Here is a 14744-nt window from a genome sequence, read left to right on the forward strand (position 1 = left end):
AAGTGGTGATTGCATCGGCGTGCGTATCAAATAAAATCCCCCCCACTCATATGGTAGAGCCGACACTTGCGCGCACACACGTGCACATCCATATAAAACTGCGCGCACATGTACGCCCTGTACAGCCGACTTTACATCATATGTGCATATACGCGCGCATGTTATAAAACGTGTATCTGGGTGCGAGCCACGATACGTGCGAACATGTACGCCCACATGGATGTTTGAAAGTCAGCGTCATTGTAAGCTTCGCTTCCAAAGGGACACGGGTGTCCAGGTTCTGAACACAGAAGGCCTTCCAAACGCTAAAATGCTGCCTTTGTATTCCCTGCCCGTCTAGTACACCTTCAGTAAATCACTCAGGCAGACAAGATTTGGGGGTCACAGCGGCAATGATAGGTCACACAATCATTGCGGACTTCTCCGCTATTCTCTCCTAGTTTTCACAGGATTCTTTTTTGCAGTCTTTTTCTAAACACTTCACGATTCTGAAAAGCCCTCTCTCAGGCAGCCAGTTATGACACACACATGTGGTACACCATCCAGAGACCATCCCGCAGTTAGTATATTAGCTGCAGGCAAGACAAGGGCACCACCAGTTTCACTGGGTCACGAGTGTTTTCTGGGACAGGTAGTACCTTTTAGAAACTATTCAGAGGCTGTTCGGTGATTTCCAATATCACACAGGGCAGGTTACCGCTCTCTCTCTCTCTCTCAGCGCACTCCAACTGAGAGTCGGGGAAAAAGCATTGTCTTCATCTGTGATCCTCACTGCCTCTGTTCCCCAGAGATCTGTGAGAAGCTGGGACTTCACGATGCAAAATTCCCAGGTCCAGTCAATATCCCGGCTTCCATGCACTACTGTTTCTTATCTTAGCATGAAATATAATTCACAAACAAATCCCTACTTGCAATTACACTCTGTGGAGCCTCTGAAGTCATCTCAAGGGGAGATGCCTAAATCCATACTGGATTAGGGGCAGAACGTCAATAATGCATGCAAACAGTTGAATTCAAACAGCCCAAGTCTCCTGACTCTTCTGGGAAACTCTCAGTCTGTCTGCACTCTCCCCACCCTCTACACCTCCTTAGTACAGCCCCCATGGCTCTTGGGTCAGACAGGACCCTAATGCTGGAATTACAGCTGGAGGAGCTCTGGTGTTAGAGCGAAAAGTGCTCTGGCAGTCTGACTGCCTTCAAACTGGGGTCTGCTTGGTCAGAGGCTGGGTTTCTGTGTGCTCCGCTTTCGCATAAGGTCTAGCGTGTTCTAGTGGTCCCATCCCTGAGGAACACGATTGGTTCTCGGGGCTTTATGGAAGAATTCTGAGAACACCTCAATGTTTCCAGCAATTCAAAGGCTCAGAGGATAAAACATAAGAACATAAGAACATAAGAAATTGCCATGCTGGATCAGACCAAGGGTCCATCAAGCCCAGCATCCTGTTTCCAACAGAGGCCAAACCAGGCCATAAGAACCTGGCAATTACCCAAACACTAAGAAGATCCCATGCTACTGATGCAATTAATAGCAGTGGCTATTCCATAAGTAAACTTGATTAATAGCAGTTAATGGACTTCTCCAAGAACTTATCCAAACCTTTTTTGAACCCAGCTACACTAACTGCACTAACCACATCCTCTGGCAACAAATTCCAGAGCTTTATTGTGCGTTGAGTGAAAAAGAATTTTCTCCGATTAGTCTTAAATGTGCTACTTGCTAACTTCATGGAGTGCCCCCTAGTCCTTCTATTATTCGAAAGTGTAAATAATTGAGTCACATCTACACATTCAAGACCTCTCATGATCTTAAAGACCTCTATCATATCCCCCCTCAGCCGTCTCTTCTCCAAGCTGAACAGACCTAACCTCTTCAGCCTTTCCTCATAGGGGAGCTGTTCCATTCCCCTTATCATTTTGGTAGCCCTTCTCTGTACCTTCTCCATCGCAACTATATCTTTTTTGAGATGCGGCAACCAGAATTGTACACAGTATTCAAGGTGCGGTCTCACCATGGAGCGATACAGAGGCATTATGACATTTTCCGTTCTATTAACCATTCCCTTCCTAATAATTCCTAACATTCTGTTTGCTTTTTTGACTGCCGCAGCACATTGATCCGACAATTTCAATGTTTTATCCTCTATGATGCCTAGATCTTTTTCCTGGGTAGTAGCTCCTAATATGGAACCTAACATTGTGTAATTACAGCAAAGGTTATTTTTCCCTATATGCATCACCTTGCACTTGTCCACATTAAATTTCATCTGCCATTTGGATGCCCAATCTTCCAGTCTTGCAAGGTCCTCCTGTGTGAATCCAGTGACAGCCTACTATGTATCCAGACCCTGGGCTGGATTTATGGACTAACTAGTTAAAGTCTCACCCCCAAAACAGTGAGTGACGTAACTGAAACCTGAGCTATATTTACCACATTGCCTGCTGTGTATAAGCCAGGTATATGTGAAGAAACCATTTTTGAGATGCTATAACTGAGTGGGACTTATCACTGCATGGGGCCCCAGTCTGCCACCTGGTCACAGCCTTCCTTCATCTGTAGCACAGGAACAGGAAGAGAAGCGAGCATTGGCAGTTCCTGTGCTGCTCCACCTTTTCCCTCTGGCATGCGCTTTCTGTTTACAGAGGAAGAGTGTGAGGAGAAGGTGAGAACATCACGAGGACCACGAAAGCACGCCTCTCTTCCTGTTCTTGGCCTGCAGATGCTGAATTAAGGGAAGGCTGGAATAAGGGCTCCTCAAGCTGCAGCTTTACATTCAGGTCCCTGGGGCTGCAGTCACATAGGAGTGGGGGGGGGGGGGGGAAGAGAAGAGAAGCAGAGAAGGGAGATTTAAGGGGGTGGGGTGGGGAGGGCTTGAGAAACAGGACATCGAAAAAAGGTTCAGGCAGGGCCCGTGGAAAGGGATTAGGCACCCTAGGCAGCTTCTGTCTTGTGCTGCAGCCCCCCCACCCCCAGTAATCATGTCGACACCCGGCTTACGAGGATGAGACTGATGAAAGTGACAGATCATGTCTTTATCCAGGATATTGGCCATGGGCTCCCAGGAGTTCTCCTCTGGTCCTCTGGGAGAGGTAAACTCCCAACATTTACCTCTCTTGCCTACATCCAGTATGTCATCAACGGAATACGCGATATCCTCTTCGGCATCAAGCGGTGCTGGCTCCGGGGCTTTGTTGGAAAATTCAGACAGGACGAGAGGTTTCAGTAGTGCCACGTGAAAGGCATTATGAATCTTCATGGATGGTGGTAGCTTCAAACTGTATGTGAAATTCCCAAGACGTCGGAGGATGGCAAAAAGTCCGATGTATTGCGGAGCAAAATGTGCAGAGGGTAGCTTTAAGTAGAGGAACTTTGTACTAAGCCATACCTTATCTCCAGGCTGAAATTGAAGTGCCTTCCTGTGGTGAGCATCGAAAGTCTTTTTGGCCCTTTCGCCCGCCTTGAGGAGAAGATCCTTAGTCTGTTTCCACAATTGTTGTAATTCCATTGCGGTGACTTGAGCTGCTGGAGATGTCATGGAGAGTGGTAGAGGTAACGGAGGTAATGGTTGGCGACCATACACCACTTGAAAAGGTGTTGATCCCGTAGCAGCAGCTGGATGTGAGTTTAGGGCGAATTCGGCCCAAGGGAGTAATTCTGCCCAGTCACTTTATCTAGTATTCACATATGAGTGTAAGAATTGTTTGAGTGTCCAGTTCATTTGCTCTGTTTGGCCATTGGACTGCAGGTGATAGGCCAAGGTTAGGTCCAATACAATCTCGAACTTCCAACACAGAGCTCTCCAGAAATTTGCGGTAAACTGGGCGCGCCTATCAGACAAAATGTGTTTGGGCAATCCGTGGAGGCGAAAGATGTGCTTCACGAATAATTTAGCCAGTTCAGCAGCGGATGGTAATCCTGGCAGGGCCACAAAATGTGCCATTTTCGAGAATCAATCAACGGTCACCCAGATCGTATTGTTTCCGGCAGAAGGGGGTAAGTCCATCACAAAGTCGGTCGTGATGTGCGTCCAAGGTTCCTCTGGTACAGGCAGAGGTTGGAGGTTGGAGGAGTGGCCGCAAACACCACCCCAGGGATGTCCAGAAGGAGGTTTTTGTCTCACGCAGGTGGCACAAGAGGCCACGTAGGCTTGGACATCAGTCTTCATAGTAGGCTACCAATAGAAATGTTGGAGCATGGCTAATGTACGGCCTTGCCTGAGGTGGCCGGCCAGACAGGAGTCATGTGCCCACTTTAGTAATTTCTTTCTCATTCCCAGCGGCACCATTGTTTTCCCAGTGGGGACGGCGTGAGTGGCTGCAAACACCACCTTCTCAGGACTGATGATGTGACGAGGTTCATTGGGTAAGTCCATCGGAGAGAAGGAGTGTGAAAGGGCATCTGCTTTAACATTCTTTTCTGCAGGACGGTATTTTAGTAGGAAGTCAAAGCGGTTGAAAAACAATGATCACCTCGCTTGCCGATGATTAAGGCGTTGGGCATGTCATAGATATTCCAAATTTTTATGATCGGTATACACAGTTATTTGGTGCTGCGCACCTTCCAGCCATGGACGACACTCCTCAAAGGCCAATTTTATACCTAACAATTCTTTATCTCCGATTCCATAATTCTTTTCGGCTGGAGAGAATCGTCATGAGAAGAAAGAGCAGGGATGGAGGACATTGGCATCGCTGTATTGGCTCATTACTGCTCCCACGCCGACATCGGAGGCATCAACCTTGACGATGAAAGGATGCCGAGGATTGGGATGACGAAGACAGGGCTTGGTTTGGAAGGCTTCTTTGAGAGTTTGGAAAGCTGCTACAGCCTCAGCAGACCATTGGGATGGATAAGCCCCTTTTCTGGTCATGGCCGTGAGTGGTGCTGTTAGGGTGGAATAGTGCTTGATGAAGGTACAGTAGTAGTTTGTGAAGCCGAGGAAACAGCGTAATGCTTTTAAGCCAGTGGGTTAGAACATAAGAACATAAGAACATGCCATACTGGGTCAGACCAAGGGTCCATCAAGCCCAGCATCCTGTTTCCAACAGTGGCCAGTCTAGGCCATAAGAACCTGGCATTCAAGAGGCCACTCTTGAATGCCAGGTTTTCAGCTTTTGAGGGTCCATCTGGAAGCCATTCTTGGAAATGATGTACTCCAGAAAGGGCACTGACTCCTGATGAAAAGCGCACTTTTCGAGCTTCGCATAAAGGCGATTGTCATGTAGCCTTTGTAGTTCCTTTATCATGTCTGCTTGGTGTGTCTGGAAGTCCTGAGAGAAAATCAGGATGTCATCTAAATATACCACCACGCACTGGTACAGTAAATCTAGCAGAATATCATTCATCATATTCTGAAACACCGCTGGTGCATTGCACAATCCAAAGGGCATGACTAAGTATTCAAAGTGTCCGTGACAGGTGTTAAAAGCTGTTTTCCATTCATCCACGTGACGAATTCGGACCAAGTTGTAGGCCCCTTTTAAGTCCAGCTTAGTAAACACCTTGGCCCCATGGAGTCTGTCGAACAGCTCGGTTATCAATGGTAGAGGGTAGCAATCCTTGAGGGTGATTTCATTGAGACCTCTTTAATCGATACAAGGGCGAAGGGATCCGTCCTTTTTAGCAACAAAAAAGAACCCCGCGCCAGCCAGGAACTTAGAAGATCCAATGAACCCTTTTTGCAGGTTTTCTTGGATATAGGCCAACATGGCCTCAGTCTCTGTTATTCAGAGGGGGTATACCCTTCCCTTGGGAGGCTCCGAGTTAGGCTTGAGATTTATCACACAATCAAAGGTCCTGTACGGAGGTAAAATGTCTGCTGCTTGCTTAGAGAAGACGCCCTGAAAAGACGCATATTGTGGCAGTAGACCAGGTAGTGAGAGAGTTGTTGACATACAGGGCAGTGGTGAAACGATTGTGGCAGGCAGGGCCCCACTCAGAAAGCTCCATGGTGGTCCAATTGAACTGAGGTGTGTGTTCCTGTAGCCATGGTAGGCAGAGTACCACGGGGTGAATGGCCTTCTCAAGGAGCAGGAAGGAAATGTTCTCAGTGTGTAAGGCCCTTGTGCGAAGGCATATGGGTTGGTGGTAAGCAAGACCTCCCCTGGAAGTGGTTCTCCATGTATAGAAGACAGCAGCAAGGGAGTAGCTATTGGTGTAGTGGGAATTTGCAGATGGTCTGCAATTCTCTTTAGCATAAAATTTCCTCCCGCACCTGAGTCCACGAGTGCGAGTGTTGAAAATTCAAGGCCTCCAGAGATGAGAGAGACGGGGAGAGATAATGGAGGAGAAGGTGCAGTTAGACCTAGGAGAAGTCCTCCAGCAGATCTTAGGTCTGGCCTTTTCCCGGACAGATAGGGCAGATCTGGACAGCATGGCCGGATTGGCCGCAGTACATACAGAGACCTGAGAGTCTGCAAAAACGTCTCTCTTTAGAGGTCAGGTGACTGTGTCCTAACTGCATTGGTACTTCTTCTTCTTCACTGGGCGCAGAAGATTGGGCTGAAGTCGTGTGCATGGCTCGTGCTTCTTGTGACACTTTGCTTCTTGAGTCTAATCGCATATCCTGCGATCAATTCTCCCAGCTAAATCAATGAGAGATTCCAGGGTGTCTGGAAAGTCACAAGCCACTAGTTCGTCTTTTATAAGGGTGTTGAGGCCCTCTAAAAATATAGCACATACACATCCCAAGTCCCAATGGAGCTTAGATGCTAGTGCCTTGAATTCAATAACATAGTAAATGTATGTAAAGCCTGTTGCTATGTTTAGTTATCTGTGAACCAAGATGATGTTCCCAACGTATCCCGGTATACAAAAACCCTTAAATAAATAAATAAATAAATAAATAAATAAATAGTCTGGTAAAGGCTTACTTCCTTGTTGAAGGTGAAGAAGAGTAGACCCTGCGATGGTCTGATGTGCTGGATCATCAAATACTGCTTTGAACAGGTTCAAGAAGTCAGTCGGATCATTTTAAAACAGGGTCGCTGCATTCCCAGAGAGGTGAAGCCCAGGCCAGGGCTCTTCCATCGAGTAGCGATAGGATATAGGTAGTCTTGGAAACAGCATTGGGAAAGTAGTTTGGTTGCAACAAGAAGTGCATACACCACTGATTAATAAAAACGCTGCACCTCTGGGCATCACCAGAAAAGCGTGTAGGAGCTGGAAGCAGTACAGTGGTGAGAACTGCAACTATTTGAGGAGAAGAATCTTTCTCTGGAACCGTCGGCGTATTCATTTTGGCATTCAACTGGTTGAAAGCGGCGGCTAATGTCTCCAGAGATTTCTGTTGCTCTGCAACCTGCTGGGCCAGGCCAGGAATGGCCTGCAAGGCTGAGAGCTGAGCCAGGTCCATGGAGTTAGCAATCTGTTGTGTTTTGGACATTGAGGTGTGAGGTCTTGGTCGCTGCAAGAGATGGCACCTCCCACAGGGCGGAGCCCTGCGGGGAATTGCAGCGATCGGCTAGCTCCGAGCAGAGATGGACACAGAGAAAGTTAGTCTTTAATATACTGCAACTTAGATGGTAACCTGAGGAATGGGCAATGATCCCAGCCAGAAGAGGAGATCTCTGATAGCAATGTTCCGTCTGAAGGCTGCAAAGTGGAAAAGGCAGCTCCACAGTCTCACCAGGTCCCGAGAGGGAGATGGGTCCGGTAGTGGTCCGTGAAGCGGGGTAGGCTGAGAACCCAGGCCTGGATGGAAAGGCCAGTGAGAGTAGATCCAGTAGTGGACCATGGTGCGGAGTAGGCTGAGGATCTATGCGGAGAGAGATGAGACAATGCAGAGACAGAACTGGAGCGGTAGTACTCACTCTGATGCTGGCAGTTGTAGTAGGAGAGAACCCCAGAGGAGCGGAGGTCCGGGACAAAATAAGTCCCCTGAAGAGCGGGTACCTTAGGCGTCCTTGTAGATGGTAGGCAACCCCAGGAGATAGACAGGAGCGAGGCAAGGCCCCCGAGGAGTGGGTACCTAAGTCGTCCTGGAGCGAGAGTACACAGAGCGGAAGTGTCTGGTAGCAAAGAGAGATCAGCATGGAGGATTCCTTGTTAACTCGTATTAGGAATTGTGAACGGAGTTTAAATACCAGAGCTTGTGTCGTCATGAGGTGGGGACGCCCCCGAGGTTCCCACCGTGATGCACGTAAAGGACGGGGCTGCTCATGCGCGCGTGCCCTAGGTCAGTGGTCCCCAACCCTGTCCTGGGGACCCCCCCAGCCAGTCGGGTTTTCAAGATGTCCACAATGAATATGCATGAGAGAAAATGTGCATGTTATGGAGGCAGTGCATGCAAATTTTCTCTCATGCATATTCATTGTGGATATCCTGAAAACCCGACTGGCTAGGTGACTCCGGAAGAAAGATGGTGAATGCAATCGCCCATACCGGACCGGGGATGCCAGAGGGGTCGGCGTGGAGAAGTGGAGGCAGCCATCCTCCCAAAAGGAACCAAGTCAGGCAGGAAAACGGTGAGCAATAGAGGGCATAGCCGTCTGCGACCGACGGGCGCAACACTCGTGAGTGGACCCACATAGCTCGCAGTGGAAGCACTTGGCGAGCTAGGCCTGGGCCTAGGGTGCTGACCATTAGGGGGCACGAGTGGCGGCAGCAAAGAGGAGTAACAGTTAAGCCAAAGAGAATGAGATTGAGGGAGGAAGCCAGAGAGGGACTGATGGTGGAAAAACCAAAGGGGAGGGAGATGCCTAGAGACGGGGAGATGAAAGAGAGGGAGCAATAGAGATGACACCTAGAGAGAGTGTTCAGTAAGGGAGAACTTTTAAGGGTGAGAAGGAGGAGCAAGAAAGAGAGATTAAGGGGTAGTGAGAGACAGAGATGAAAAGATATAAAGTGAAGAGGTGAGGATGAAAGGGAAATATACAACCAAAGAAGCGAGAAATGAAGATAGATGAGAGGAAAAAGAAAGACAGATGTCACTGACAAATTTAAGGGAAAAAAATAATGAAAACAGGAAGAAAGAGAATAAAAAGTAAAATGGAACGGAGAGCCTGGAAATAGAGTTGGGAGAAAACAGACAAGAGGAAAGCAGAAAAGAGCCTGAGACCAGTATGAATAGAAAACAATCCTGAACAAAGGTAGAAAAAGCATTTTATTTTCAGTTTAGGGATCAGAATATGTAATACATTGTTCTAGTGCCTGTATGACTTCTGGAGTAAACTGGATTTTGTATTGGCTGTCATTGCTTTTACTGGATTAACATAAACATTATCCAAAGATTCATGATTGTGCGTTTTTAAGATCACATAAGGGAGATCAGGAAGTGGGGGTTCGGACCATTGTGTTATTTGGTCAGCTGGCAGGGAGGGGAATCAAGGTCTGGATGGCCTTGTTGTGGTAGGGGAAAGAATTAGGGTGGGCCTGCTGTGTTTGGGATTGGGGGAACAGAGGGGACGGAGGTGCTGAAGAAGTTTAGGAGGACACATGACAGCAGTACATTTTCTGGTGCACCACCAACTTAAACAATCACCCTATGCCCGCACTGAATGTGCTGAGACAGAGTGGCCATTCCTTGTGGAAAACATTCATCACCTAGCCTCTGTCATTTGTTCAGAGGATTTCTTGAGCTACATCACAGAAAAAAAATCGGTAACAGGTTCCAGAATGCCTGTGAGATGCTAGGGATTAACGCTGGAGAGGACGTGCAGTGAAAAACTCCCTGGCTGTGTGCACGGGGAATTGCATGCACATACCTGTAGCTCTGGCTCTGCAGAACATGCTATCGTTCCTATGGATACTTACCTTTGTACTTACTCCTAGTTGTGACTAAAACCCCTCCATCCCTGTAGCTGATGTACCGAGGCTCAGAAACCCTCTTCCCTGCCTGCGTCGGCGTCAATCTCTCCTGATGCACTTCATCAGCTGTAATGGGGGATGATTTCATCTCTGCCTCCTCTCCTGTCTTTAGAATTGTTCCCTTGCATTACTCATCCCCTGCCTGTCCTTCTGCCAAGTGCACTTGTTCCCTAGCATTCTCTAGCAGCTTTCTCTATCCCCTGCCTCGCTCGCGTTCTCCTTCTTTCCTTTCCTGTTGTCTTCCTGTTCCTGTGTGCGGTCTGTCTTCGCAACCCCCCACCCCGCACCTCTGTCACACACCTGTTGTTTTCAAAGATCTCAAAGCCATAGATGTCCAGCACTCCGATCACAGTGTTCTTCCCATGAACTCGGGCGTCATAGTCCTTGACCTCGATGACGTTGTTAATGCGCCCCACTATCCAGCAGAAAAGCCGCTCATAGATCGCCTGCAAAGCGGGAAGCAAAAAGGCTTGAGGTAGTATTCACACTGGGCTTGATTCGCCATGAATTCAATTTGGCCGGAAGGGGGACCAACAGCACAACTTATTTTGATTTTGTCATAAACAACAGACATTTGCCTGAACTAAAAAAATAAAAGAGAGCGAGAGAGAGAGATTCACGCGTCGCTTTGCAAAAATATGCAGGCCGCTTAGAGGCGGGTCACCAAAAACACTCACCTATAACCTCAATTCTATGCCACAAATACTGCCCCCCTCCCATAACTCCCTTGATGCCACTCTCCTTCCTCTCTCCAACCACCTCATACCATAAGTCTCTGCTTATCTGGTTCCTTTCTCGCTTCTCTTTCATTCAGTTATCTCCTCTACCTTGACCTCTTTCACCCTTCATTAAACTCACAGTTGACTACCAGACAAGGTGGCCTCTTTAAGCTCCTCTGATACTACGTTCTGTCTACTCATAAGTGAATGTGCACGCGTGAGTCTGAATGGACGCGTTTTGGTGACTGTTTTAGCACAAGTGTGATTGAGTTTTGGAGAGCGTCTGTGTGTGGAACTGCATGTTTGAATTTTCAGAAGTGTGTGTGTGTGTGTGTGTGTGTGAATGAATTTTAATGTTATAGTCAGGGCTTGTGGTGCTCCATGTTCCGAGCATGGAGGTGGGGATGGGGGGGTAGAAGGGGGGCAGGTGGCAAAACCTAAGGGCTTGGTGCATGAATGGGCTGCCTGGCTTTTTCTAGTTCCCACACTATCTGTTTTTGGACCAATTTTCCTGAGGTACTTAGTTAGGCTCCCTTTGAATTAGGCCTGTTTCCTAGGAAACCAGGGAAAGCCCTCTCCTGTCTCCCCTGCACAGGACACGGTGCGTATCTGAGTCAGTGAGCAGGCAGGTGAGTGGGAAGCAGGCTTCAGTGATTATTACCAGAGCACTGAGAGATCTTTTTATTTACTGAAAAAATTTTCCATCTCGTTTTCAATTTAGCTCAGCATTGCTTCCCCTTCTGCTGACAGGTTGGACCTCACCAAGCCTCCTCCTCCTCCTCCTCTTCTGATGTGGGCTGCTACTGGTAGGGTCCTGCTGGCAGAAAAATCTAGCCGTGGGCAGGTCTCCATGCCAACAAGCAAGGCCCAGGATGGAAAAGAGAGTTTTAGAACTTGCTTCGTGGCCACATCGACACATGCTGCCTGTCAGGAACTGACAGGAGAGAGATAGCAAGCATTTTGTTCATTCTTCTGTTTCACTAACACATAAGGAGGTCCATTTTTACTAAAATGCTGAACCTCCGTGTCATCACAAGATTTTGGTCCATCGCTGGGTTTCTTGCAAACATATATTTATGAGGCATATGCAAGGTTACAGCATCGTGTAACAATAAAATGAAATATAATTTTTAAGAAAAGGTGGGGGATGCCTGGAATGCTCTCCCAGAGGAGGTGGTGAAGAAAAAAAAGAGGTGACAGCTGTAACTCCCTGTATGTCAAGGGTTACTTCCCAGCCTCGGGGTGCAGGGTAATTATTATCCTGAGGTGGGGAAATAAATCTCTGGGGCCATGAGCTGGGGGCAGGATAACTTGCAGGGCCAGTACCAGGCTGAGAACACCCCACTCAAACAAACCACTCTCCAGACTCAAGTTTGTGCTCCCAAAAAATAGACAGTTTTCTGCAGAATCTTCAGGATCAAACGTAGTGACAGCGACAGTTCTCAGGCAGATGCAGAAATCAAACAGAAGAACAGTTCCAGAAATCTTAACTCCTCTCCTTAAGTAAGCTTCCTCTCTTATAGCAACTCAGGGTCTCCAGTTACTTTTTGTTTCTCTTCTCCGTAGTCCCCTGCACCCCCTAGCCTGGTCCTCTCTTTATATAAATTTAAGCTAATGTTTATGGCTACAAAACCTGCAGGCCTGGTAAAAGTCCCATCTGCATGACACTTCAGCTGATTGCCTGACATTGTACTGAGGCTATGAGCTCTCGGGGGACAGAGATCTTGCAAGCATGTGATTTACAAAAGCACGGTGCACTGTCTGATGAGGTGCGACCGTATAGCCGTGTCACCCCTCTCTGGCGTGGTGCTATTTGTATGAGGATTCAAAAGTAATTTCTCCCCCCCTCCCGTTCCCTATCATTCCCCCTTTCCCTATTAAAATCCACAGGCGATCCTGCGGGCTGATGTTACCTTTGCAAAAGCATCCCTGGCATAGCTGGCGTCCTTGACATTGTGACCCTTCTCAATCACATCCCCTCCACCGGTGGCCACAGTACGATGCAGCAGGGTGCGGAGCAGGCAGTCCGGCCCAGTGGAGGTCAGCTCTGCAATGTAGTGGATCAAAGCCTGGTTTTTCACCTCTGCTGTGTCTCCCTCATTAACAAAGCACACATTGCCCTGCAAGCAGGTAGTAGACAGAGTCAAATGAAAGTGGGGATTGCTCTTGTTTTGTATTACATCTCGAGGTTCAATAAAAATTAAATTGTAAAAAAAAAACAAAAACCCCCCGAGGTAAAGAGGAACAGCAAGCCTTAGCTGGAATCAAGCTGCTTTGGAGGTGATGTGTGTATCTTTGTGTGTGTCTGTTTTTCAGGCCGATATAGTACAGTTCGCTCCGACGGAGTGCACTGTTAACCCTCGATTGGATGCAGGTTTTTGACGCGCTAGCGTTACCCCTTATTCAGTAAGGGGCCGAAAACGCGAGTCCAATCCCCCGAACCTAATAGCGCCCGCAACATGCAAATGCATGTTGCGGGTGCTATTAGGTATTCCCGCGCGATTCAGAAAAGAAAATGTGCAGCCAAGCCGCACATTTTACTTTCAGAAATTAGCGCCTACCCAAAGGTAGGCGCTAATTTCTTTGGGCAGCGGGAAAGTGCACAGAAAAGCAGTAAAAACTGCTTTTCTGTGCACCCTCCGACTTAATATCATGACGATATTAAGTCGGAGGTCCCGAAAGTTACCAAAAGTAAAAAAAAAATTATAATAATTTGAAGTCGGCCCGCAGCTCGCGGGTAGAAAACCGGACGCTCAATTTTGCCGGCGTCCGGTTTCTGAACCCGTGGCTGTCAGCGGGCTTGAGAACCGACGCTGGCAAAATTGAGCGTCAGCTGTCAAACCCGCTGACAGCCGCTGCGCCGGTCCAAAAGGAGGCGCTAGGGATGCGCTAGGGTCCCTAGCGCCTCCTTTTACCTGTTTTTATCGCCGGGCCTAATTTGCATACTGAATCGCGCGCACAGGAGAGTGGCCTGTGCGCGTGCCGGGAGAGCGCTCTCCCGCAGACCTTACTGTATCAGCCCGTATGTAACTGTGTCTCCCTCAATGTGTGTGTTTGTCTGCCTCTGTGATTTTGCATTCATGTCGGTGGGCAGGTACAAGTGTATAGACAGATCTATGTGTGTATCTCTATGTGCCTGTGTACATACGTGTGTTTGTATAGATGTCTATGTCTGGGTCTACACGTGTGTGGAATCCTTGCATTTGAGCCCTTCCACAAATTAACAGCTACTGGCACCAATGCTCCCTCCAAGGAGCAACTAGGTTTGTGCACATTTTTTCATGTGTGCAACAATTTTTTTAAACCAACAATGCTTGAGCACCAGTATTAGCATTGTATTTGTGTACATATCACGAGTTAAAAATTTATGTGAGTGACCATGTAAAACCTGTGAGAGATGCTCTGACATGTATGAGCAATCGCTCACGTGCTCAGCTTAGAGGGGACTATGGAACATGAGGGATCTGGGGGGTGATTGTACCTGATGATCTTAAGGCAGCCAAGTGACAGTAAAAGCCAGAAAGACACTTGGCTGCATAGGGAGAGCAATGGTCAGCAGAAAAAGGGAGGCGATATTGCCCCTGAATAGGTCCCTGGTGAGACCTCACTTGGAATACTGTGTACAATTCTGGAGACCGCACCTTCAGAAGGATATAAACAGGATGGAGTTGGTCCGGAGGGTGGCTACTAAAATGGTCAGTGGTCTTCATTCTAAAGCATATGGTGGTAGAACTTAAAGATCTAAACATGTACACCCTAGAGGAAATATGAAATAAGGGGGATATGATATCTCAAAGTTTTCCATGTATAGGAGATGAGCCTTTTTTTTTTTTAAAGGAAATGAGGTCTAGAATGAGGGGTTATGGGATTATGATGCAAAGGGGTAGACTCAGATGTAATCCTAGGAAACATTTCTCTACAGAGAGGGTGGTGGCTGCATGGAACGGCCTCACAGTGGAGGTGGTAGAGACAAAGACAGTATCTGAATTCAAGAAAGCATGGGATAAATAAAGGGGATCTCTAAGAGAGTGATAGGTATTATAAAGCTAAATTAATTGGGAAGATGGGCAGACTGGATGAGCCATATGGTCTTTATCTGCTGTAATGTTTCTATGTTACTATGGTCATTGATCAGTGTAAAGAAATTCTCTGCTAATTGTATTCATTGCTGATCCCTACTGAAATGCATGCATATACACCACATATGAGGCTGGAGGATT

The 14744-nt window shown here is 47.6% G+C and overlaps 1 protein-coding gene across 2 annotated transcripts in view; it reads right to left on the reverse strand.

Moving 5' to 3' along the window:
* MYO1G (myosin IG) overlaps positions 1-14744 on the reverse strand; it is a 377606-nt gene that overhangs the window by 258752 nt on the left and 104110 nt on the right. For both annotated transcript variants that reach the window (XM_029588199.1, XM_029588200.1), the window contains exons 8-9: positions 12438-12644; positions 10106-10251 (exon numbers count right to left, since the gene is read on the reverse strand). In XM_029588199.1, coding sequence (XP_029444059.1) covers positions 10106-10251; positions 12438-12644 — 353 coding nt within the window. The remainder of the gene's footprint in view (positions 1-10105; positions 10252-12437; positions 12645-14744) is intronic.

Source organism: Rhinatrema bivittatum, chromosome 2, assembly GCF_901001135.1.
Source record: "Rhinatrema bivittatum chromosome 2, aRhiBiv1.1, whole genome shotgun sequence".
NCBI lineage: Eukaryota > Metazoa > Chordata > Amphibia > Gymnophiona > Rhinatrematidae > Rhinatrema > Rhinatrema bivittatum.